This window comes from Aulonocara stuartgranti, assembly GCF_965226115.1.
Source record: "Aulonocara stuartgranti genome assembly, chromosome: 13".
NCBI classification, from domain to species: domain Eukaryota; kingdom Metazoa; phylum Chordata; class Actinopteri; order Cichliformes; family Cichlidae; genus Aulonocara; species Aulonocara stuartgranti.
In genome coordinates this window covers 18,435,253-18,460,156 of record NC_138949.1, presented here as the reverse complement: position 1 = coordinate 18,460,156, position 24,904 = coordinate 18,435,253, and the positions used below count along the sequence as shown (strand labels likewise).

Here is a 24,904-nt window from a genome sequence, read left to right as displayed (position 1 = left end):
AAGAGCACAGGGCTCTGGCCGGAGGTCGGATCCTGTTTTCGTCTTTCTGACTGACGGAAGAGGGGGTTATTACCGTGGAAGAAAAAAAAGCGCCTTCAGCGTCGCTTTCAATTACTGTTTTGCACTTGACCGCTGTCAGTAAAATCACAGAGGTGATAAGAAAACCTGTTCTGTCCCCGGTGTTGTTGTATTTACACGTTTACAGCTGAAATGCTCTACATACCACAGAAAGAGAGAGAGAGCGAGAGAGACAGTTGCACTGTCTGAACTGCTAATAATACCCCGCTCCAGCGAGACAGCGAGACCTTGTATTGGTTTCCCTCCTCGGCAAATATAGAGCGCTGGTAAGTTCAATCCTCTTCACACGATGACACATGGACATGATACGGGAAGGAGCACCGACGGCGTGAATACGCAGCGACGGGGAATGGCTGGTTTTCGGCGTGCTTCGTGTAGCCTTTGGGAGCACGACACCCGTTAAAATGTAAATCCCTCTTATGTCTATCCATTCAGGGCAGCCCCGCTCACACTCCCTCCACCAGACGCAAGCAGGCTACAGTCACTCCGCTGGCTAAAAAACTCTCGTCTGCTTGAAGGGAGCGGGGGGAAAACCTGGAGTGGAACACACTCCGTTTCGCTTCAACCAGCCGCCTGTATTTCAGTATTACAGTCACGGTGTTAGCATGCGGCGTGGTCGCTAATGGGTACTTAGCTAAATATTAATTAGTTAATTAATTAAGCGAGTTTTCTTCTTTTTCCTTCGTTAATAATTAAAGAAAGACGCTGGGTAATATTTTAGAATATTTCTAATAATTTTAAGGAAAATTTCGTCTCACCGGTGACGTTTTACTTTGCGATATAAATTTCACGTCGATATCAAAGATATTCATAAAGCTATATTAAAAAAACACAACCATCCTCTTACGTCATAGTTGCGACGTCGTTCGCCGTCATTATCGCGCGACTTTTTTTCTGCTGAAGCCGTCAGTCTGTGGGCGAAGGGCATGAGCGTGCTCACCCTTGTCAAAGCCTCATATCGATCTGCATTTGCGGCATTTAAACGTGACTTTCAGCCTTTCGGCTGACTGACGAAGTGTGGGCTCCGTAAAAACCAGGAGTATCTAGAGGAATGACAGAAACGAGAGAAGGAGGCGACTCAGCGAAGGAACAAAATATTTGTTGACTTTAATTCCTTGTTCGGACTTATTAATAGTTCTGATTATACTGTGAGTATGGTTTTTAAGACGTCCATGGGTGCTGTCGTCTCTTAGCTCCCTGCTACTTGTGACTACTAACCTTCAGAGTGGTGCAATTTCTCAGTGACTAACCTTACACAACCTCCATTTGGCCATTCAAAAAGGACAGCTGGCTTTGCTTATGGGCCCAATTTTGTATATTTTAAGCAATACCTTAAAACGACACCCACATGCTCACAATCTCATTTTCCTTTGCAGTGTTTTTACCGAACCCGTAAAGTCATGGATTTGGCAGATCACTGAGCAGGGACGATGACATCGGAGGCTGCGGTCTCCACACGCCCCACCATGAGCAGCACCCCTTCCAAGGGGGACTACCACTGGGTCCGCTCCTTTGTGGCTGGAGGTAGGGTCTGACACATCGGCTTACAAGCAGTGATGTCTCCAGTCACACAGTTTCTTTGCCTTAATTTATTTTTTATGAATGAAGCCAGATTCATTCATCGTTATTACTGATAATAGTGGTGGTGGTTATCACTGTTATCTCACAGCAAGGTCTTGGGTTTGAATCCCATTTGCATGAAGCTTGCATGGGTCTCCACTTCCTCCCACAGTCCAAAAACATGCATGGTTTTAGGTTAAGTGGCAATTCTAATAAGATGACGATCAATGTGAGTGCCTCTGCCTGTTTGTTTTTGCTAGCACCAAAGTACAAAGCGTTGCATGTGACCAACAAAATAAAATGAACTTTGTAGACCAATAAACTAATAAAGCTACATAAATTGTAGGGGGGGGGGGAAGTTAAACATTCTCATCTGACCTGCTCTTCAGCTAAAATGAGGGTGTGTCTCTGGCAGGTGTATTAGTCAACAAGAAAATACTCTATATTTCTCCTTTAACTAAAAGTTAGATTTTCACTTCACAGTTCAAAATTTACACCTGATATATGAATAATAAGAAAAACATTAACATCACATAGTATAACAGCTTTGTAAAAGTACCAATTAAAGTGCACTCCAGCACTGTTTGATTAAAGAACACGAGCACTTTCCTGCTAAATTAATCATTATTTGCATATTTCATCTCTGTAGCTTTAGTGCAACTCACAAGTAACACCGATGTTGGCTCAGATTGGCCGATCTTGTTTGGACAGGTTACCTGTGTGTCTGACTTGCCACAAAATGTTAAATGTTTGACATTGTTGTGCAAGAAAAGGGCAATTACTTTTGCTTGTTAGTTGTAGATAAATAAAAAGAAAATACCAATCATTCATCTGTTTCTGAATGGCATTTTCTTTGTTTTTAGGTGTAGCAGGATGCTGTGCCAAGACTACCATCGCTCCTCTGGACAGGGTCAAGATTCTTCTTCAAGCCCAGAACCCCCATTATAAACATCTGGGTAAAATAATAATAGTAATAATATTGAGCTAACAAGTGTTTGCTTCCACACGTCTGTATAGGAGTGAAACTTTAGGACTTTCTTCGCAGGAGTAATTTCCACTCTCAGAGCTGTGCCAAAAAAAGAAGGCATCCTTGGCTTGTACAAGGGTAATGGGGCTATGATGGTCAGGATATTTCCTTACGGAGCCATCCAGTTCATGGCCTTTGACAAATATAAAAAGGTACAGTATGCATTTTATTGTGGAGTGCTGCTGTCAAAGGTCAAAGCTATAAAAATGATTAAACCTCATGCTGTGTGCTTTAATGTCCGTGTATTTTGTGCTGTATTGGCATCACAGCATTCGTTTCATCTTTGCATTGTTTTATTGGTTCGTTGATTTTCTACCCAAGCTGATGTTGCCAATATTCCCTTTACAGCTGCTAAGTAAACAGATAGGCATCTCTGGACACATCCACCGCCTCATGGCAGGATCTATGGCAGGTACTGATAATACCTGGTCTGTGACAGTTTGGTGTCATGCACTCCTCTGACGTAGATAATGTGCCTTCCTCTAAGCTAACCATCATTGCTATTTGTTCCTCTTTAATTACTAACTTTTCAGGGATGACTGCAGTGATATGCACTTACCCTCTGGATGTAATCCGAGCCAGGCTGGCCTTCCAGGTGAAGGGAGATCATCGCTACACTGGAATTGCTAATGCTTTCCACACCATCTACCTTAAGGTGATCTGCTAGTGATCAAATAAGCGTCTAATAAACTAAATGCTCTTCACACAAGATTGTAGCCTTTAATTTAAGATCAGCTCAATTTGCCTGCAATACCCGTTTTTACATTTGCTTCTTCTTTTTTTGTGAAGGAGGGAGGCGTCTTGGGCTTCTACAGGGGACTTACTCCAACACTTATTGGAATGGCGCCTTATGCAGGTGATTTTTGGAAATATTTTTGATGCTAGTATGTGAAGGACAACATAAAATGCATTTTTCCCTCCCACATATATAACCAGTGTGGGTTCTGTTGCATTGTATGCTCCTAGGTCTGTCTTTCTTCACCTTCGGGACCCTGAAAAGCCTGGGTTTGAAACATTTCCCAGAGCTGCTTGGACGGCCTTCCTCAGACAACCCCAATGTGCTCATTTTGAAAACCCATGTCAATCTTCTCTGTGGAGGGGTTGCGGGGGCTATTGCTCAGACGGCATCGTAAGTGACTGGTTAATTTGCGATGCCCAGCAGGGCTTTGCTGTTGATTAGACTGATTGACTGATGGGTCATGTGTCACGCTGTATGCTGTCTCACTAGGTACCCTTTGGATGTGGCTAGAAGAAGAATGCAGTTAGGCGCTGTGCTTCCTGACTCAGAGAAATGTGTGTAAGTATCACTGTTGTTCGCTACATTCGCCTCATTTATATGTTACAAATAGTTAAATATTTATTTTCCTAGTATAAAGACAAGATGTTTTAATTTTAAAGTGGAAAGAAAACAAACAAAGAAAAAAAATAGGTGTTTTTTTTTTTTATGTGGTCTGACATGATTTTACATTCACTGGTCACTTTATTGCTTGCCCTGGGTTTGAGGCCTTCAGAGCTGCCCTAATTATTCATGGCATAGATTCACCAAGTTGCTGGAAACACTCTGCAAAGAATACCATGTTTAATGATGGCATCACACAGCTACTGCAGATTCATCACCTGCACACTGATGATGCAAACCTCCTCTTCCACTGCATCCCAGTTGGATTGAGATCAAGTGCCTATAGAAGCCGTTTCATTCATGTCATGTTCAAGAAAGCAGTTTGAGCGGATCTGCGCTTTAGAAAACTATCATTCACTGGATAATTTCCCCTTTTTGGGAGCATTCACTGTAAACCTTAGAGATGGTTGTGTGAGGAAAGTCCCAGTAGATCAGAAAGATTCAGACCAACCCGTCTGGCACCAACAACGATGCCACTTTCAAAATCACTTAAAACATGTTTTTTCTGATGCTCAGATTGAACTTTGGCAGGTTGTCTCGGCCATGTCTGCATACCTAAATGTATTAATTTGCTGCCATCTGATTGGCTTACTAGAGATTTGCGTTAAACAGTTAAACAGCTGAGCTTGACAAAGTGGCCAGTGAGTGTATGCAACACATTCAGAGAGAAATGAAGGGGTAATTGGTTCTTAGGTGTAATGTCGTACTGAGGGGAATAATAGAAAAACACCTCACACAACACAGCGCTGATGAAGTTAACCTTTTTTTTTCATAAGTCGCTCATCAAGCTGAATAAATATTTGATTCTCGTGTCTTTGCTTTTAAAAGCACATCTGATTATAATAGTCTCAGTTTTTATGCATTCTGTAACAAGAGCTCCATAATAAATAACATTTGTCTCCCATTTACATCTTTCACTTCCTTGGTAGTGTTTGTACATTGACTGCTTAAAAAGGTTGATTTCACATTTGGTTTTGTGTGGTTAACTTAAGGATTAAAAAGGAGAAAATTCCTGAGGTTTTGTGCTTGTTTAGTCTAGATATGGTACTATTGATTAAAAAGGGAAAAAAAGGGCCGACATTTTTAGTACTGTAGTAGTAACTGAGTTATAAAGCTACAGCTACATACCATTCATAGCTGTAAAGTTCACAGATGCCAGTATAAACACTTCTCACCCTTCTTGTGTTCTGCTTACAATGTTATGTAAAAAAAAATTTGGATGTTTTCACAAGTACAGTTCATCGGTCACTACCAAAGACAAGTTTTTGTGTGATTACAGCTGATTTATGCAACCTCAAAGGTCACGAATAAAAATGGCAAATTTTTCGTTTCAAAAAACAAACATTATTTAAGGTAGTTTGGAGATTAAATCATTTAAATCTGTTCCCCATAAAGACAACCTCAGTATATATCAATAAAAACGTGGTTTGATGACTGTTAGAATAGTTCAAGGATACCCTGAGCACCTGAAATATGAAGGAAACCGCTCAGTTTGTTTTCAAGGGATAAAGAGTTAAAAAATACTGTTTTTCTTTTCTCTTCTAAAAGGTGTATTTATTTATGTATTCTGTCTTTACCTAAACAGATCACTGATCAAGACACTAAAGTACGTGTATAATACGTTTGGGGTGAAGAAAGGATTGTACCGAGGCCTTTCTCTCAACTACATCCGCTGTGTCCCCTCCCAGGCCGTGGCCTTTACCACCTATGAGTTCATGAAGCAGGTCCTCCACCTGAACTAGTGGCTGTTTTTTGTACCTCCCAGGCTGCACCCAGGCCTTTGTGCTCCTAGACTTAATGTCAGCCGACTTCAACGCTTCCTTCATCTGAAGGTTGCTCACTATGTCTTAAACTCCTGAGTGCAGGAACTGCCTTTTCCTCACAGAAAAAGGGATTTGAATATGAAATGAAAAAGCAACTCCATGTCTGTCCTGTTTCATTCCTTCTTACTTTTTGCTTTTGTAATTCAACAACTCATAATTTTAATTTCTTCCTTCATGCTCATAAATGGGTGTAACCTGCCCCACAGTAACCCTAACATTATTTCTTTTTAAAGCTGCATCATTCACAGCGCGCAGTGATCTGAGAAATGCATTTTTATAGTGGTGTTTTCTATGTTCTGACCTGGTGAAGAGATTTTAAGATGCATAAAATGATCCAACTAAGCTCTCTAAAGAAATATATATATATATATATATATATATACACATACATACATATTAGGGGTGCAACGATACACAAAATTCACGGTTCGGTTCAATATTTTTTTCGATACAAAAAAAGTTCATGCTTTTTTAATTTGTCATTTATTAAAATTATAAATATATATTTTAACTCAAACATACGGTTTTTAAATTTAATGTTGCTGAAACAACAAGGGGATAAAATAATAATTCTATCTGATCGAGAAATCACTCAACTTTGGAAAATCGAGTTTTTTACAGAGAAATGGCTCTTTCCAAAATAAAAGCTATACTATACGCTTCTTCTGGGCTATATTCTCAGCAGCATATTAAACATATCAGGTCCCCATGAGGAGAATCCTGTGCTAACGGCTGTCTAAATGACTCGGGTAAAGTTTGTAGCATGGGTGCTTGTTGTTTTTGTCTGCTTCCACTTGTCTTTGCACTAGGGTGATGTCGTAAATGTGCAGTCATATTCATTTTGTTCCCACTAGTGCTGTCAGCGTTAATCTGAAATGACGTTAACGCCACAACACAGCAAATCTCCATTAACGAGCTACCGCAGATCGCCCTGTGTGTGGGGCTGGACAACGTCAACACCTTAACGAGCTAACTGCGCTAATGCACTAGTTCCCACCCATGTAATTGAGCATTGCGTGGCACATCCGACATACTGTTTTACTTTTGTCCATGACGCGCTTACCTTCAGGGTCATACGTCATATGAAAACCAAGATAGTTCCAAAGGCCAGATCTGAATGAGGGTGGGGGAGGTTCAATTTGCCATGTTGCAACTAGCTTAGCTTCTGTCTTGCTAGCTTGCGCTGCGCTCAGTGGATCTGCGCTTGACAGTGCAGCGTAGGCGGAGTAGTCGAACGCAGATCCACTGAGCGCTCAACACAGACAGCATCGTCAGAAGAAAAGTTGATAAAATAAATTAAAATTTTGTATTGTTCGATACATATGCGTACCGAACCGAAAGCATTGTATCGAACGGTTCAATATCGATACGAGTATCGTTGCACCCCTTATATATAATTATTATTTTTTTTGTACAGAGAATAGGAATGTGTTGACGTCTTTATTATATGTCATATCTTTATTTTATTTCAATGTGGTAAAACGTAGCTTTGGCTGAAATTTGAGAGTAATTGTAAAATAAGTTAAAGTATTTTGCAGATTTAAAGCTTAGTGTTTAATTATAAACTGCACAACTTAAGGAAATTGCATATTTTTTAGAGATGCTGTGACATGTGTGGTACATGACTTTTATTTTGAAACAATCCCTTATTTTACTGCCAGAATACTTAATTAGAGCAGTTACTGTGTACATGTTCAAATGCTGAAAGACCCTTGCTCTTCTGTTTAACGTGCTCTTAGATGTCTGAATGATATAGTCTGTGTCTTTGATTAGACTGAATCGTGTCCACCGTCGATCACTGGTGTTCACACAGATCTTTTGAGATGCTGAGATTTTGATATAATGTGGATTCTGGGCTGATATCGTGGAGGGACACGATTGCCAGATGGGACTCAGGAGTAATTTGCACTTAATGACTCTAGCTGTATTTATTGATTTAGCGACCTGTTGCCACTGGGTGGCAGCACTGATATGTTTTGTTTACTGTTGGCAACATTCATATGAAATCAACAACTTCTTGACAGATTAAGGAACTTGGGTTTGCTTTTAACCACAAGAAGTCATTCAGATAGTAATAATCATACATGCTGTGTTTCACTGGAGTTTCACTGTGACTGTTTACATTTATTGTCCAAGAGGAGAAAAAAAGCGAATTAATTACTGAAGAAAAAATTATGTTTGGATCTTTTTCATCACATGCCTTCAAGTCACCAATAATAAGGATCCTTAATTGTTGATCAGGCATCCTAGTTTTATTTAGCCTCTTGCCTTTCTCTGCATTCAATATCTCACTTCTTCAGAGTGATTAGTATGTTTTATTAAGCATTTGTCTGCGTGAGTCAGCTGATGCCTCAGCTTTAACATGTGTGCGTGCATGTGTGTAGGTATATATGAATGGGGCGGGGAAGTGCAAAAGGCAGATTCTTAAAACGGTGCTTTCCACCATTATGGGTTTGTGAGTCTTTCAAATGAAGCCGTGTCTACATACTCTTTATCACAGTTTGCTCATGCCCATCACAGAGGGATTTTCCCCTAATATACACCTCTGTCTCATTTGAATATCTCCTAGAGAGGTGCGCTGTTTTACGTCGACAGCTCAGCTGCAAATTTGTACAGAAGATAGCTTTTTTCTTTTTTTCTTCTGATCTGCTGTCCGTTCATAGAGTAATTTATTGCTTAATCCACTGAAGTCCCAGAAGATCCAGTTTAAAGTGTGGACAGGTTCAAACTGGTCTTTAATCATTCTGTTGGAAAGCACACTTGAGGGGTCAGAAAGCACTGTTGTAGCATATTGAAATGTGCTGACATTTTGGGCAGCTTACACGCTCTAAAGACTCGGTGTTAGACACAGACTTGTGACTAAAGGTGTTGGAAAAAAGTCTAAAAATGTAGGAAAGCAGACTTCTTCCATATCAAAAGTTTCAAATGTAAAAGTGCAGGTGACAAAGTCTGTGTGTGACTTCAATAAACAAATACAGTACACCTACATTGTTGGACTTACTGACATACTAATACCAAGTTGCAGCTACTTTCAGGAAACAGACCTTTCAGCAGTCATTCGTCCAGAGTGCACAAATGCTTTCATCATTGTTTTTCATACCGTTCCTCTTGTTTCCATATTGGGTTTTTTAAAAACAGCTTTCCCCTCACTCGATGCTCCTACTGCCCACTGCCACTGGTAATGGATTGTTATTGTTCGGGTGTTTATGTGGAGAAGCACTGCCGGGCTAGATGGGGCTGAAAGAATATCTTTTTTTGTTTTAGAAATGAACAATGAAAATGCCTTGTTTTGTTTGTTTGTGAGCTTTATTTTCTGACTTTGTACTTGTTCAGTTTTAGTTGCCATGCTTTTTAAAAGCAGTGTCTGAATGATATAATTACATGCCATCTTCTTAAAACAGTACGAGGTCTGGTATCTTTATTTTTGTCTTTGATTTCACGTTTCTTCTGAAGATGCTGTCCCTTACTACTCCATCCAAGTATGAGGAGCAGGAGTTTCTTTCTCCTTGCTTTTATCATTTACGAGAGGAAAAACACTTTTGAATCCAGTCAGTGACGAAGCAACAACTTCATTCCTTTTCCCACTCTGAGTTTGGCACGTATAGCTCCTTTTTCATGTTGACGTTATATTTTCCCCCCCTTTAAAACCACACAGGGGGACTCGCTGATGCATTTGCATTTATTTTACTAAAACTACCATCCACTGTTGTCCCATGGCACCTAGTGATTTGATTTGTAAATGAGACACAGATGCAAAAGATACACCTAATAGAGACTCATATGTTTTTTGATACAGTTTCACATCAAATTAGTTAAAGTCTGTTAGTGTTTTAATGTAGGTTGTCGTGCTCGTCTCTGTTTTCCTAAAGGAATTCCAAAATCAGGGATGCTGTCCCTTATATACATATTAAAAAAAACTCCTTTGTCTGCAGACAAAGGAAGGTTTAAAAGAAAGAAAGTTTAATTTGATACCTGTTTCTGGAATAAGACACCTTTTCTTGTGTCCACATTTATGTCTGTAGGCCTTAAAACACCTACAATAACAGAGGAAGGACGGCTATATTATATTTTGACCTCATTTCAAGTCAAAGCGTGGCAGTCAGTCACATCACAGGGAGGTCAGTTAGTTCTCGTCATGCACCTCCCCCTGTCACATGATTATACAATATCTTGATGCTTGAGTTGTAGCAACAAGTGCGAAGTTTACATCACCGAAGAAAAGCTTTTAGGCAAGAAGGGGAACCAACGGCTGCTAAACATCTCAGATTCAACCTCTCGTAGGTGATAATAGAAGAGATTTACTGCAGATTTCTTCACCTTCAGACGTTGTTGGGACATTGCTGGAGTTCTTTACGTCCTGTGTGGTCGTCATGCCTTCTTATACAGTTACAATTGCCACAGGGAACCAGTGGTTTGCGGGGACTGATGATTACATCTATATTACACTTGTGGGCACGGAGGGGTGCAGCGAGAGAACGCTCCTGGACAAACCTCTTTACAATGACTTTGAGAGAGGAGCGGTAAGTGATGAAAAACTGCTGCGAAGATGACTGTTTTATTTTTATTTTATATTCATGGATGATGATCACAAACAGCTGATAACTGTATGGTTGATTTTCTAACACTGGAAAATAACTCAAAATGTTAGAAATATTCCAGTGTTAGAAAATCAGCACTGCTCAGTGTTAGTTTTGAAGATTAACAATGACTGACTAGGTTGCTTTTAAACATATAACACTGTCAAAAGTGTTCATTTAACACCCAACAGTGTTGTATTTAACACTCAGAGTGAACCCATATAGACACTCTCTAGTGTTAATTTAACACTGGAGATTTTGCTGTGTGCAGTGACGGAAACGGAGCCACTTTTATAACCCGATGAGATGATCAGTAGGTTATTAAAGTAGCACCTTTCAAAATTAGAATTACTTTCAGTACAAAACAAAAGGCCCCACAGGACTGAGGTCACCTTCTGCCAACACCTCTGTGCCAAACAGCCATTTTAAGAGCTCAGAGGCCCTGTGCGCTTTGATTAATCTGACCTGTTTTGGCAGCAGTAGGGGGGCATTATGCACTATCAGGGGGGTGGTTTTAATGTTACAGTTGATTGTGGTAAATCTATGGGTATAAATTAAACAATGGGAAATTACAGAAAGTGAATTTTATATTATAAATGTTAAATTTACTCATTTCTAATTTCTTAGATTGCTTAGATTTAATTTTCAGTTCAAATAATATATTAAAAAGGTTTTTCTATTTTGTTTACAGATTATAGATTCAACCCACTTACAAACATGCATATGCTTCTATTTTGTTTTTTACTTAAAAATGTCCCATATTATATGCTTAGAAATTTCTTTTTCCCCCATTTAATAATAAACTGGCAGTTTTCAGCATTCACTTTTGACGGTAGATGTTGACCACGTTTCAGGTGGACTCCTATGAGGTGAGAGTTGGGGAGAACCTGGGTGATATCGTCTTGGTGAAGATTGAGAAGAAGAAGTACTGGGTGCAAGACGACTGGTACTGCAGGTACATCACTGTCAAGACCCCATCTGGAGACTACTTGGAGTTCCCCTGCTTTTGTTGGCTGGTGAATGACAAGGAAGTGGTGCTCCGAGATGGACGAGGTAGTCATCTCTTGTTTTGTTTGTTTGCCACACAAATCACATGTTTTGTCTTGTTCATCTGTCAACCTGCAGTGGAAAAACGAGTTCCACACTTTTTCTTTCTCTTGTAGCACATCTGCCTCAGGATGATAAGACCAGTCTGGTCAAGCAGCACAGACAGAAAGAGCTGGACGGGAGGAGAAAAACCTACAGGCAAGTTTGCGCTGCATCTCCAGCTTGTTATTGTGAGGTACAGGCAGGCTGATGAGGATGTTTTCTAACAACACTGCTGCATTTTACAGATGGAGAGAGTGGCAGCCAGGCTTTCCTATGAGTATAGATGCTAACAGACACAAGGATTTGCCCCGGGACATCCAGTTTGACAGTGAGAAAGGAGTGGACTTCATACTGAACTACAGCAAGGCGTAAGTGACCCCACTTACAACTGCCTGCAAAGGTGAACGAGTCCCTCAGTATACAGCACAGAGGGAGTCAGTGGAGTTTTAACCCCTGTTTAATGCAAAGCATTCAGAATCAAATGATGGGCTGATGCCTGATGATATGCTCTTTATTTTCTGTACTCAGGGCTAACCAGGAAAAAAACCCAAAACATAAACAGTGGTGTCATTGTCTGTTTATCACCGGAGACATTTGCATTGCGCTTGTAGGCAGACGTGTGAGCTTGCGAGTAGATGCAAACACAAAACAGATCCAAAACACAACTGTTTGCGTCACGAGCAGGGTGAACAAAAATACTCATGCTAATATTATAATCGAATGGCTAAACCAGTTATCCATTTTGAGCTCCAGTTGTTTCTTCAGAAATGCTGCAGCTTTGTGGACAGAAGTAACGTCAAAAAGTGAGCATTGCTGCATCATCAGACGTCGTTTTCTTTTCCTGAAATTATTTTAACAGCAGTGTTTCTTTGATTCTTTGCTCCAAAATACATCCAATTTCAGATTCTTTGGTTTTCTTGAATGTTGTGCATAACGGTGATTGTGATTACGATGATGATTTTCCAGAATAGAGAACCTGTTTGTGAACCAGTTCATGCACATGTTCCAGTCCTCCTGGAGTGACTTCTCTGACTTTGAGAAAATCTTTGTGAGAATCAAAAACACCATTTCAGGTCAGCTTCATCTACACTACATTATACAAACATACTTATATCACATTAAATATTTTAGATATTTCCTCTGAGATTCTGACATGATATAATATTCAGAGTATGTGATGCAACACTGGAAAGAGGATTTCATGTTTGGATACCAGTTTCTGAATGGTTGCAACCCTGTACTGATCCGGAAGTGCAAGAAGCTCCCTGACAAGTTTCCCGTCACTCATGAGATGGTTGCTGTCAGCCTGGAGAGGGAGCTCACCCTGGAGGAGGAAATAGAGGTACACATGGCTATGTTTGTTTCTCTGAATGTAGTGGATTTATCAGTGTGAAAAATTTGTCAGGTTTATGTTGACAGCAGCTACAGCTCTCTTTAAATCTCCCGCTAATGCAGTGGTTCCCAAACTTTTTTTTTGCCAGCCCCCCCTTTATTTTACAAGAAATAATAAAATAAACCACTACCCCCTTTTGAATAACAGAAAAACGAACCGTCTTTATTGTGTTATTATTTTATGTCTATTTTTTTTTGACTGTGTAAGAATATTCAACGCTGATGTCAATACATTTTTCAAAAAATGTCTCTCTGTGCAAAATGGGTTTAAAAACATAAACAACTATGTTTTAGTTTTGTGAAAAAGTGAAAAGTGAGTGTCGTTACATTACCATTCAGTTTGAGGGCTACAACAGAAAATTATATGTTTATTCACGTGGTATCGGATGGGATTGTTTTAACAAACGAAGGACATTTTTCCTGATAATTATTTTTATCCTCCTGTAACTTTACTGTATAAAGAGCTAAAACCTCCAAAGTTTCAGGAATAGTTAGTCGTTATAAGAAGCGTTCGTGAACTAAAAATCAAGAATGTGGGATACTGTTTGTCCCTGATTTGGAGAGCCCAACGTGTGTTCCTGACGCAGGGGAAACTAATTCTGTCGGGGATACCTACCTTGGCACGACAGCTGCTGTTCTAGTCTTGGGTTTGGAAGCATATCTGGCGATGCTTCAGCCTCTGGTTTGCGTTTGTGTGGGAGCCCCATCAAAAAACCTGTCCATTATGCTAGCAGTGTCCAAGGAGGCGCGCCCCACACTTTGGGAACTAATGCATAATATAAACTGGTGTTCTCCAAAAGCTGATTCTGTTCATCTGGACGTTTTTAGTGGGAGAAACATTTCGTCACTCATCCAAGTGACTTCTTTAGTCTCAGCTGACTGCAGGTTTGCCCAATCTTATAACCAAAAAATAAACTGGTGTTCTCACTCCAGGCAGGTAACATCTACATAGTAGACTACGAGGTGCTAGACGGCATCACTCCAAACTCCACAGACCCTTGCACACTGCAGTACCTGGCAGCTCCGATCTGTTTGCTATACAAGAATGCTCAGAACAAGATCATGCCCATAGCCATACAGGTAAAAAGATGCTCAACAGCAGCAGTTGTGTGTTACGTTGTTTTTAACAGGCGACCATTTCTTCATGCAGCTGAAATTTCAGTTTGACTGAAACTCTTGCTTTTTCATTCCACGCTGGTCTTTTTCAGCTTGGCCAGGTTCCAGGTGAAGACAACCCCATCTTCCTGCCAACTGACGGTCAGTACGACTGGCTGCTGGCTAAGATCTGGGTCCGCTCCAGTGACTTCCACCACCACCAGACAATCACACACCTGCTCCGGACACATCTGATGACAGAGGTGTTTGGTATTGCCATGTTCAGGCAGCTTCCTGCTGTTCACCCTGCATTTAAGGTAAAACTCCAGCTTATTATTAAATGTTATGACTTATTGATTCCTTGGTTTACTGGTTGTCCATCCTTCTCCCAGCTACTCATCCCACACATTCGTTTTACCATCGCAATCAATACCAAGGCTCGAGAGCAGCTCATCTGTGAGTGCGGCATCTTCGACAAGGCGAGTTTGTGGATAATCATTCCTTTAACCTTAATGAATAATGAATTCATTCATTTCTTCACAAATTAAATTTTAACCATTAGAGGAAAAAAATACTCATAACCTTCTCTCAGACACATCATTACGTACAGCTGCTTAACATATTATTGATATTTATTTAGACTCATTCTCTCTGATTGATCTTTCTGAGTTAACTTCAATAATTACCTTCTCCAAACCATCGGCGTGTCTATTAGATCCAATTCATACAAGAATGCTCAAAGAAGCCCTACCATCATTTAATGCTTCAATCTCAAATATGATCAATTGATCTTTATTAATGGGCTGTGTACTACAGCCCATTAAGGTTGTCGTAATTAAGCCATTACTTACAAAGCTGTGATTTGTCACTTGATCCAGCTGTCTTGGATAATTATGGGCCAGCAGCTAACTGGGCTATTACAACTAACTAATCGTCTGCAGAGTAATTTTTGTGCTCATCACAGCACAGAAATGGCTTTAGTGAAGATTAAAGCCGATCTTTTTATGGTCTCTGACAGTGGACTCCTCTCTGTGCTTGTACAGCTAGACTTCAGTGCAGCGTTTGATACTGCTGACCATAATATTGTATTCCCTTATGCAGTATCATTCAAAGGCATAGCATGCATAGCACGCAACTCTATTCGTGAAGCCAGATAACACACTAATTAGGTAAACTGGAGGAATGTCTTTCTCACGGCGATATTCGCCGGTGTATTAATGGAATGGACCCAAATGCAGAACACAGGAGGAGACAGTACTGAGGAGGGAAAATAAACAGACGACCTGACAAAGACAGAATGACAATAGACAGACTAAATACACACAGGAGGTGATCAGGGGAAGTGGAAATACATGAGGATACACCTGACACAGATGAACATCGTGACACCACAGGGGAAGTAAAACAAAATACATGGAACATGGACACAAGACTTTCAAAATAAACAGTAAACATGACAAGACATAGACCTGACAACTAACACAGAAGACAAGAACAGACTCACAGAAGGGGGCATAGAAACCTAAACTAGAATAAAACTCAGCTAAATCCTAACTAATAATGACAACACAAGAACTAAGCATATATTCAATACAATATAAGAATATAAATCACACAGGTGACTCAAAATGCTGGGTCACAGCCCCAGCCCCTGACAGTCTTAAAGATTTAAAGACCTGGATGACCTCTAAATTACTGCCTCTATATTCAGATAAAACAGGGGTCATTGTAATTGGCCCTAATACCCTTTACTTAATCTGGATGACATTATTTTGGCCTCCAGTGAGGAATCTTGGTGTCATTTCTGTCCACCAGTGCACATATTATACAAATATTTAGGACTGCTTTCTTGTGCACAACATCTCTAAAATAAAAAAACATCCTGTTTTGGAGTGATGCTGAAAAACTAGTTCATGCATTTATTACTTCCAGCCTGCACTATTGTAACTGATTCCTATCATGATGTCCTAAAAACTCCCAGAAAAGCCAACAAAGGCTAGAAAGAGATAGCATATTTCCCACATATTGGCTTCTCTTCATTGGCTCCCTGGTAAATCCAGAACTCAATTTAATGTCCTTGCCTTCACATAAAAGGTCTTGAATAATCAGGCGTCATCTTATCTCAGAGATCTCGTAGTACTGTATAGACCACTTTGCTCTCAGACTGCTGGTCTATTTGTGGTTCCTATGGTATTTAAAGGCTTTCAAGCCCCTCTGAAAGCAAACCCAGTCTCTCAACAAACAAACTTAACTGGATCTTCCTTTATTCGCAAAACACTGAGGCTTAGCTTAGCAAACAAAAATCTAACTAACATAGTGAAATAATGAAGTAGGGAATTTAGCAAAAGTGCATTCCTATTGAAGACTGAAAGTTAAATTTGCTTCAGTTTAAATAAGGATGATGTTCTGCATCCTCATAAAGGCGAATGCAACAGGCGGAGGCGGTCACGTCCAGATGGTTCAGAGGGCTGTGAAGACTTTGACCTTCAGGTCTCTGTGCTTCCCTGATTTGATCAAGTCCCGTGGTGTGGACAGTAAGGAGGAACTGCCCACCTACTTCTACAGGGATGATGGCTACAAGGTGTGGGAGGCTACCAAGAGGTGAGGAATGACTTTTTAAAGTTTTAGCACAGAGCACTGAGAAAGGAGTGAGGGCAGTTGTAAGAAAGAACAAACAGCGAGAGGTGTAGGAAGATTTCTACCCTTGTGTGTGTGTGTGCTTCAAATAAGAGAAGTTACAGCATTTTTTTCCCTCTGTACGTGACATGACATCCGTTTTCTTCCCCACAGGTTTGTGTCTGATGTTGTGAATATTTATTACACAAGCGATGAGAGAGTGCAGGGAGATGAAGAAATCCAGGCCTTTGTTAAAGATGTGTGCAGCTTCGGTATGCAGGACCTGGATTACTGCGGTAGGTAGAGGAGTTGTTTTGCGTGAGGTTTCTTTTGCTAATGCAGCATCGAGCAAAATACACCACCCAACCATCCATTCAGACTTTTTCTCAAGGAGAAAAGATGCTTGCTCTCCTACTCTGGTGTTTTCTGGAAGACGGGTATGACAGGAAACAGACAGCATTATAAATTCAAATCTGCTCTCTTATGGATGAATAGTTTAAGGGTGAAGGAGGGAAGCCACAGCAGTCTGATTGTGTCACTCCCTGAGTCCTGATGTTGTAATGCTTCTGCATTTCACCACGCTTGTCTATTCTGAGTGCAATGTGCAGAGATAGACTTGCAAAAGAAAAAAGCGGTGGAAAAAAAAAGAAAGAAAAAAGCTTGGAGCTCATTTTGTCGATTCTATGTTCCCACTTTCGTGCATAGAGTTTCCCAAGTCCGTGAAGACACGCGAGGAACTGATAGAGTACCTGACCGTTATTATCTTCACTGCCTCAGCCCAGCATGCAGCTGTCAACTTCGGACAGGTAAATGGAGGCGTGTCTAGAAGTGGAAATTCATTGATTTTTAAGTCAAAAAGTACCTACTTAAAGTAAAAAATGTCAGAAATATTAGAAAAAAACACTTGCTACTGCAGAAGTTTCATTAATACAGAAAAACGTTTTTGTAAACTGTTCCTACTGAAGCATCAGTGTGTGCATTTAAAACCCGCAGCAAAGTTTTCCTGCTGCAGCCGATTGAGGTGAAACTAGTGGTGACTACGTTTCCTACAGCAGTGGTTGTTACTCTTTTTGGTAAAAAATAACGCCCAATAAACACAACAACATTAACAAGCACACACATTTCGAGCACACACATTCTGTAGACATAGATATAGACATGAAAACTTGATGATTTTTTTTTTGAAGTTTTGTTTTTTATTTCTCTTGTTATTTCAGTTATATTTGCATGTTCGAAATAATTCTATCTATCAATAATATTTAAGCTTAAGCTATCCTAAGAGAGTGGCAGCCAAGAGAACTAAAGGTCACATAAGGTCGGCAGTTCGATCCCTGGCTTCTGCTAATCATTTGGCATGATACTGCATCCACTGTGTGTGTGTGTGTGTGTGTGTGTGTGTGTGTGTGTGTGTGTGTGTGTGTGATAGATACAGTAAAGCTATGAATCTGTGAGTGAATGTGGCTTTTGTCAGGGGACATGTGGCAGTAACTTCACCCTGAGAGAATTATGTTTTACATGGTAATTGAACCTATAACTCCCTTTATTCTCTGGTCATCCATGTGTTTTCAGTATTTTATATATGTATATTTATATTTGTATGGGGTCTGCCTACAAAAAGTCTGTTTAATATAAAATCTTAAACCTTTTATGCAGCTATTAATTCCACATGTAATATGCGGTGCAGTATTTTCTTATGAAATCTAAAAGTAAAATTAGAAAGCAGAAGAAGATGAAAGATTTTGCTCGGTATTAAATCTGGTTCTTTATATTCTTCAAAGCTGGCCCTGCTTTATACAGGCCTTTATTATTAAAGTACATAAAACAATATAATCAGAAAATAAGTACTAAGAATATATATTTATTCTTTAATATTTATTCTTTAACATCAGACTTGTACTGTTGTACAGCACTTGGGTAAATGCACACACTGTATCTTTGTGTACATTGTGTAGTATGACTGGTGTTCCTGGATCCCCAATGCTCCATCTACCATGCGGAAACCCCCACCCAACAAGAAAGGTCTGGCCAATGTGAATTTGATCGTTGAGAGCCTTCCTGATCGCGGGCGCTCCAGCTGGCACCTGGGGGCCGTCTGGGCCCTCAGCCAATACCAAGAGAATGAAGTAGGAAAAGCACACAGACAACCGTTCGAACACTTTCAAATCTCAGCACAGACACACCTCCAAAACAATCAAAAGTTTGATACATTTGGTACATTTCTCATTTCCCAAGATGCTCTCCTCTGCTTCAGAATGTACTTCTTTTTTCCTTCCTTTTTCCTTGTGGCCTTCCTCCAGGCTAAAAAACCTATCACGTCTCACTCTTTCTGCAGTTGTACCTGGGAATGTATCCTGATGAGCACTTCACAGAGAAACCGGTGAAGGATGCCATGGCAAAGTTCAGGAAGGAGCTGGCAGAGATAACCAGCTCCATCAAGAAGAGGAATGAGGGAAAGAAGCTACCATACTACAACATGTCTCCTGACAAAATCCCAAACAGTGTTGCAGTTTGAGAATTCAAACAAGACTAATTTAGTGGAGAGGCTCATACTTATACATACAGATTGAAGATTGATGATGTTACCGAGCTGTCCAGATATGCTCTATGTTACCTATGATTGGGATATTTCTGTGGAAGCGGTTTCTTTTTAATCTTGTGCATCTTGAAAAATCGGAATATTTTGAAGGTTTTTATTGTAATAATTCAAGAAGATAAACTTTCATATAATCTACATTCATTATACGTAAAGTGAACATTAAAAAAACGCTTTAATTATGCTGGTTATGGTCAAAAATCCAGGGTCCCAAATTATTTGAATATTTCCTGAAATGAATCAAAATTGCTGAGGTGTTTTTGACAGCAGCTTTTAGCTTGTGTTCCTTTTTGAGTCCGGTGTTTCTCATCTAACTGTGACTATATACCCCACACATTCTCTCTGTAGTCCAGGTCAGGTGAGCTGGTTGGCCAATCAAACACAATAATAATAATAATATGGTCAGAAAAAACATCTGGTAATTATTTTGGCACTGTGGGCAGATGCTAAGCTTCATGCCGGAAAATGAAATCAGTATCTCCATAAAGCCTCTCAGCAAAAGGAAACGTGAAGCTCTAAAATATCCTGGTAGATGCCTGTGTTGACTTTGGACTTGATGAATCTCAGTGGACCAACCACCAGTAACAACCAGCACCTCGCATCATCACAGATTCCAGAAAGTTCACACTAGAATTCAAACACCTGTGCCTCTCCAGTCTCGTACTTTGATAGAAAATGTACTTCATCTGAAATAAGCAGCAGTTCACTTCCTTCTCTCCTTAGCTCATGTAAGATGCTTCTGACAGGAATGACCTGATGTTACGGATGTGGGTCCTTTCCTAAGGATGTCTCTCCTGCAGTCCTTGTGAAGTTCTCCCAAATTCTTGAATCGACTTCTCCTGATAATCCTCTCAAGGCTGCTGCTTGTGCACCTTTTCCCTGTCCAGTCAACTTCCTGCTGTTATGCTTTGATACAGCGTCTGTGAGCAGCCAGCCTTTTCAGCAGTGTGGCTCTCCTTTAGGAGGGTGCTGGCAATCTTCATCTGGACAACTGACCAATCAGCAGTAGAACTACACCGCCGAAGATATGTTGTTTAATCATTATGTTTGAATAGTAATTTATGCAAGCAATATTCTAATTTGTGAGAATTAGTGTGTGATTAATATAGAATATGTGAAAGTTTACCTTTTTCAATCACAAAAAAAAAGTTTTTGAGAGTTATTTTTTAAAGATCCACGGGTACATATTGTGTTGCCTTCATTCACTCAAACGATGGTGTCTTTCCTCATCTTGCCCTTGCATAACAATTACTTAAGAGGTTGAGAGAAGGTGACAAATCGTGTTTTCTGCTATATGCTGAATGTGAAGTTTGTATTTCTGTCATAGAAAAGTTTTAGGGCAAGATCATTGAGCGGCGAGCTGAACGTTTCTGTCGCTGGCATTACAGCTTCTGGCTAAAGAGCTGATTTCAAAATGATTTGCAGCTTATTTGGGTGAAAATAAATTAAAGTGCTACAGCGCAACGCCCTTTGAAATGTTTTTAATTATCCATTAAGACTGTATTTGTCCCTGCTTGTTTTTTTTTTTTAAAAGTCACAAAGTTTTAAAAGTCACTTAATTTTTTATTTGGTTGTTCTTTTAATTACTACATATTTTGTTCAAACGTGGGAAATTAACTGAAAGCACATCAACATTTTTCATAAAAACAAAAAAGTACATTTTACCAAATTCTTTACAGTTACTATTTCAAAGCAAATTCACAGACAGACTTGCGGAATGGTATAAGACAGGGGAACAGTCATATATGTTCAAGTCCAGTCAGTAGTAAACAAATGTAGCTTTTATGCAAGTTACACTAGTCCCAGACATGATCAAATTTTAGTCACCAGGTAATCAACAGACAGCCTAAAATAGTGAGGCTGAGAAGAGTCTCAGTTGATGTTCTGCTCCGTGGGATTATGGACGTAAAGGGTGAGTGACGCAAAGACGGTAAAGAGGATAAGATGTTCAGAGAGGAAACAATCCAAAGCCATCACACTAGAACAAAACTCCTCTCATATTTCATTGAAGGAGCCAGCTCCTATGGGTAGAAAGTAAAAAGACACCACAATCAATTTAAAAACTAAAAAAGGACTGAAGCTTTGAGCAACTCTATTATCTGAATGACTACATGCAAAACAAGGGCTGAAAATAATTTTCTTCTATTAGTGTCTGGGAAGAAAAATTAAGTGTAAGTTGCATAAAATTCACTAATGAAAGGGTCTTTTTTGTGTGTAAATGAACAAAAATATGCTGTTTTCAGTTAAAAATAAATACAACACAATATAAAGAAAGTAATTTTCTATCCAGAGGACATCCTGGACTTTAAACACCGGTACATAATTGCAGAACAGAACATCAACAAAAGGGTAATTGCACTTTTTAAAAAATAAAATCTGTCTAATTGCACTGAGCCTCCCGGGTACTGAAGAATCTGAGATGGTTCTCATTACTAGGTCTTAATCCAACTTGACACACAACAAGTCCCTCGGCTCATTTATGTATTAAAATTATATTAAACTCCAGATCTCAAGTCTCCGTGGGGCATATACATAAATACAGTATGCAAATAACACAAAACAAAAAAAACCCCAAAGCGCTTTATTGCTGCTGCTGAGCAGTAATTGTCAGGTACGTTGTTGGACCATCATTGTTCACAGACAGTATACTGGTATCAAATACAGTTTTTGAAAAATGTGTGTGTTGCTGGAATGGCTGTAAGGCTCAACATGAGCCTGGGCATTGCTGTGCTCTCACATAGACAAACGCACTTACAATGACTGTGAGCCCCCCCCCAGAAAAAACACCCACTTCGACCTGAGAAATCAACCGCTGCCCATCTCAGGCTGCACCTTCACTTTAACACCAGCAGATGGCGGTACAGTCAGCTCCTCAAAAAGCAATGATGCACATCGACTCTGTCACAGCCATAAATAAGCAGCTGTATTGCATTGATTTTATTAAAAGAAACTGAGTTTTTCTGAACGTAATGAGCAGCAGTGAAATGTTACACTGACTTCAAAGTCATTCTTAATGCTTAACTGTGGAGTAAACGTGGCAAAAAAAGGTGTTTAAGCCAGAAATCAGTTGGCTGTCTTGTGATCGAATACTAAAGTAGACCAACATGTAAGAGAGCGAAAACAAATAAAATACACTTACACCGAGTACTCATCTGAAATGCTCACTAAGAATCCTTTCACACTTCCACCTTAATCTTGCTTAATTAAGTGAAAAGATTAAGTGTGGCTGGATTGTAACCATGCAAAAAAACAGGGTAGGAGCTAAAGCATGTTTCTTTTTTGTAGTTAAAACCTTTGGTTAAAGTTCAGTGGACAAACTGAAAGTAGGCAGCTGTGGATTCCTCGAGGCTTGTCCCATGGCTAAGCAAGCGAGTTAACATGTTAAAAACTGTAAATACCTATTTAAAAAAAACAAACAAAGAAAACAAAACACAAGCGCGACGTTGTTTATGCCCGAAGGGCCTCATTATGATCGAGACAAAGCGCAATTTCCCAGTAAAAAAATGATTTTTTTTTTTCATTTTATAAATTTTTTGAAATCATTTTTAAAAAGATTACATTCTCAAAGCCTTCAGAAAGTTCACCATGGGGTACAGAAGTCAAGTGGCTAGATTTTCCATCATCTGAATCAAAGTTATGCAACTGACGTCGTTCAAATGACTCATTTTTTTTAACCCCAAATCCTTTTAGTCATCCACAGAAGGATTAATCTTTAAGCATATGTTGCACTTGAAGAAAAGTTTGTTTGCTCTCCCCCATTTACAACGTACAAGATACAAGAAAAAAAAAAGAGGGGGCAATGAGAAGAAGGGGTGGGATGTGCTTTGGGGACTAAAAAATAAAAAGTGCTTTGATGCATCTTCGGATCCAGGTCTCGCTGGATCCAGACCGCGTGGAGCTGACAGACCGCAGAGATGGCAGTATCTGGAATGTTCCAGAGATCTTGATGCATGGCGCTACATACTGATCCATGGCAGGTTAGCCCGACACTCACAGGAGGTAAAAAAAAGAACAGATTGATCAAAACCCACAAACAAACCACACATCGGGGACCTGTAGACCTCCAGAGCCTTTTGCAAGTCCATTCTTTTCAGTCCAGCTCTCCCAGAGGTGTACATTAAAGAGTCTGTGTGTGTGTGTGTGTGTGTGTGTGTGTGTGTGTGTGTGTGTGTGTGTATACAGAGTGGTTTGCACCAGGCCTCTTCCAACATTTACAGAAGTCAGTGTAAAGAGTCTGTTCCTGGGAAAGGAAAAGATGCAGGTGGAGGGAGGAATACAGTGTGATAGGAGGAATGTAGGCAGAGGGAAGCTCATGGCCTCTCTGTCTTTGTGGATGGAGTTTAGGGAGTATAAGGTGATAGTGGAGGACGTGGGTCATTCTGGCTTCAGGGAAAAGGGTACGGTTGTTCCTCAGTGACCGATCACGACTGTTCCTCTCCTCTGCGGGCCTGTTTGGGTGTGGAGTATGTGCACGACAACCAATGGCACAGACTCTGTTGTCAGACATGAAGCACCTCCATACTGTAGTCCTCTGTTTCCGTGTACTGGGAGGAGTTTGTGTCTGACAGATTAGGGGCCAGAGCCTCTTTGTTCTCCAGACTCGGCTCCATTAGGGGGGGCTTCTCCAGTGGATACTTTTTATATGTCTCTGGACGGTTCTGCACATATATGACCCGGTTATACGCCTTGAGTCTCCTCCATAGATGGATGTAGACTTTGCACTGGACGTACATGAAAACCAGTCCACCTGTAAATCCGATGGCCACCACCACAAGCTTGGTCCAGAAAGGCCATTCCAGGATTCCTGAGGAACAGAGAACAGACAAAAAATAAATAAATACATAAATATCAACAAGTGGACAAGTCAAACACAGAGAAGACTGTTTATAAGCTGCTGCAAATTCATCACATTTCAGTGAATTGTTCAACAGATCATCCTTTAACTAGAATATGCATTAGCAGTGAGGATATCCGCTGCAGGAAACTGTGTCTCCCATTCCTCTATACTGCAAATAGACACTATTATTACAAATTGCCCAGTGTGCTCTACTTTTTCAAACAAGATCTTAACAATTTACTGATAGAGATTTGCCTTTTTTTAAAAGTCAAATTTGTACAGGATTAAAGTCAAAGTCCTGAGCATGGAGAGACGCATGAGATAGCGAGCATCCTGTCATATTTCTATGGTAATGCAATGTGGGTGGGGCCAGTCAATGGGATAAAAGTCAATTATTAAGTTATCTTTTCAGATATGCTATATTGTTTGCATTGTGGCAGCTGACACTAACATTTAGTTTATTGTGTGCATTAATTTACACACTGCTCAAAAATGTGAAGGAAATTAAGGAAGCAGAAACCACTGTGATTTCACCTATTCTGGCATAAATGAAACTAACAGGTGCAATGGAGAGGCAACAACAAACAAGTCAACCCCCCAAAAAAGGGGAAGCATGAGTAGCCACAATAGTTGTTGCTCCTCAGAAAAAGGTGCAGGTACCAGGTGTGCTCCTGGGTTGAAGCCCTTATACGGCCCTCTCCAGCTCTCCGTGTGCAATGGCTCATCTCCTCCACACTGTTGAGACTTCAGATATTTAAGTAACTAAATGATCTGAAATTCTTATCTGGTTCTACAACCTATACACATCTCTCAGCTGA

The 24,904-nt window shown here is 40.1% G+C and overlaps 4 protein-coding genes across 13 annotated transcripts in view; 2 read left to right on the top strand and 2 right to left on the bottom strand.

The window, feature by feature from the left end:
- The window catches only part of tet1 (tet methylcytosine dioxygenase 1), a 48,711-nt gene extending 39,431 nt beyond the window's left edge, over window positions 1–9,280 (bottom strand). Inside the window, exon 1 of one of the 5 annotated variants that reach the window (XM_082556491.1) lies at window positions 6,951–9,280. The gene's annotated coding sequence lies outside the window, so the exon portion shown is untranslated. The other 4 variants (XM_082556490.1, XM_082556492.1, XM_082556489.1 and 1 more) reach the window with 4 other exon arrangements.
- slc25a16 (solute carrier family 25 member 16) lies at window positions 1,491–6,096 on the top strand. Its single transcript, XM_082556493.1, has 9 exons — window positions 1,491–1,602; window positions 2,502–2,594; window positions 2,684–2,817; window positions 3,014–3,077; window positions 3,199–3,320; window positions 3,455–3,521; window positions 3,632–3,794; window positions 3,894–3,962; window positions 5,650–6,096. The coding sequence occupies exons 1-9, from the start codon at window positions 1,509–1,511 to the stop codon at window positions 5,804–5,806; spliced, it is 963 nt and encodes a 320-aa protein (XP_082412619.1). The 5' UTR covers window positions 1,491–1,508; the 3' UTR covers window positions 5,807–6,096.
- Window positions 9,281–10,068: 788 nt separating the features above from the next.
- alox5a (arachidonate 5-lipoxygenase a) lies at window positions 10,069–22,024 on the top strand. Its single transcript, XM_082557297.1, has 14 exons — window positions 10,069–10,407; window positions 11,319–11,517; window positions 11,628–11,709; window positions 11,799–11,921; window positions 12,520–12,626; window positions 12,723–12,895; window positions 13,879–14,025; window positions 14,154–14,357; window positions 14,433–14,519; window positions 16,463–16,641; window positions 16,831–16,952; window positions 17,362–17,462; window positions 18,609–18,779; window positions 18,989–22,024. The coding sequence occupies exons 1-14, from the start codon at window positions 10,258–10,260 to the stop codon at window positions 19,166–19,168; spliced, it is 2,025 nt and encodes a 674-aa protein (XP_082413423.1). The 5' UTR covers window positions 10,069–10,257; the 3' UTR covers window positions 19,169–22,024.
- The window catches only part of marchf8 (membrane-associated ring finger (C3HC4) 8), a 91,778-nt gene continuing 87,665 nt past the window's right edge, over window positions 20,792–24,904 (bottom strand). For all 6 annotated transcript variants that reach the window (XM_082557301.1, XM_082557304.1, XM_082557302.1 and 3 more), the window contains one exon: window positions 20,792–24,053. In XM_082557301.1, the coding sequence (XP_082413427.1) occupies window positions 23,749–24,053 (305 nt within the window). In that variant the 3' untranslated portion in view covers window positions 20,792–23,748. The remainder of the gene's footprint in view (window positions 24,054–24,904) is intronic.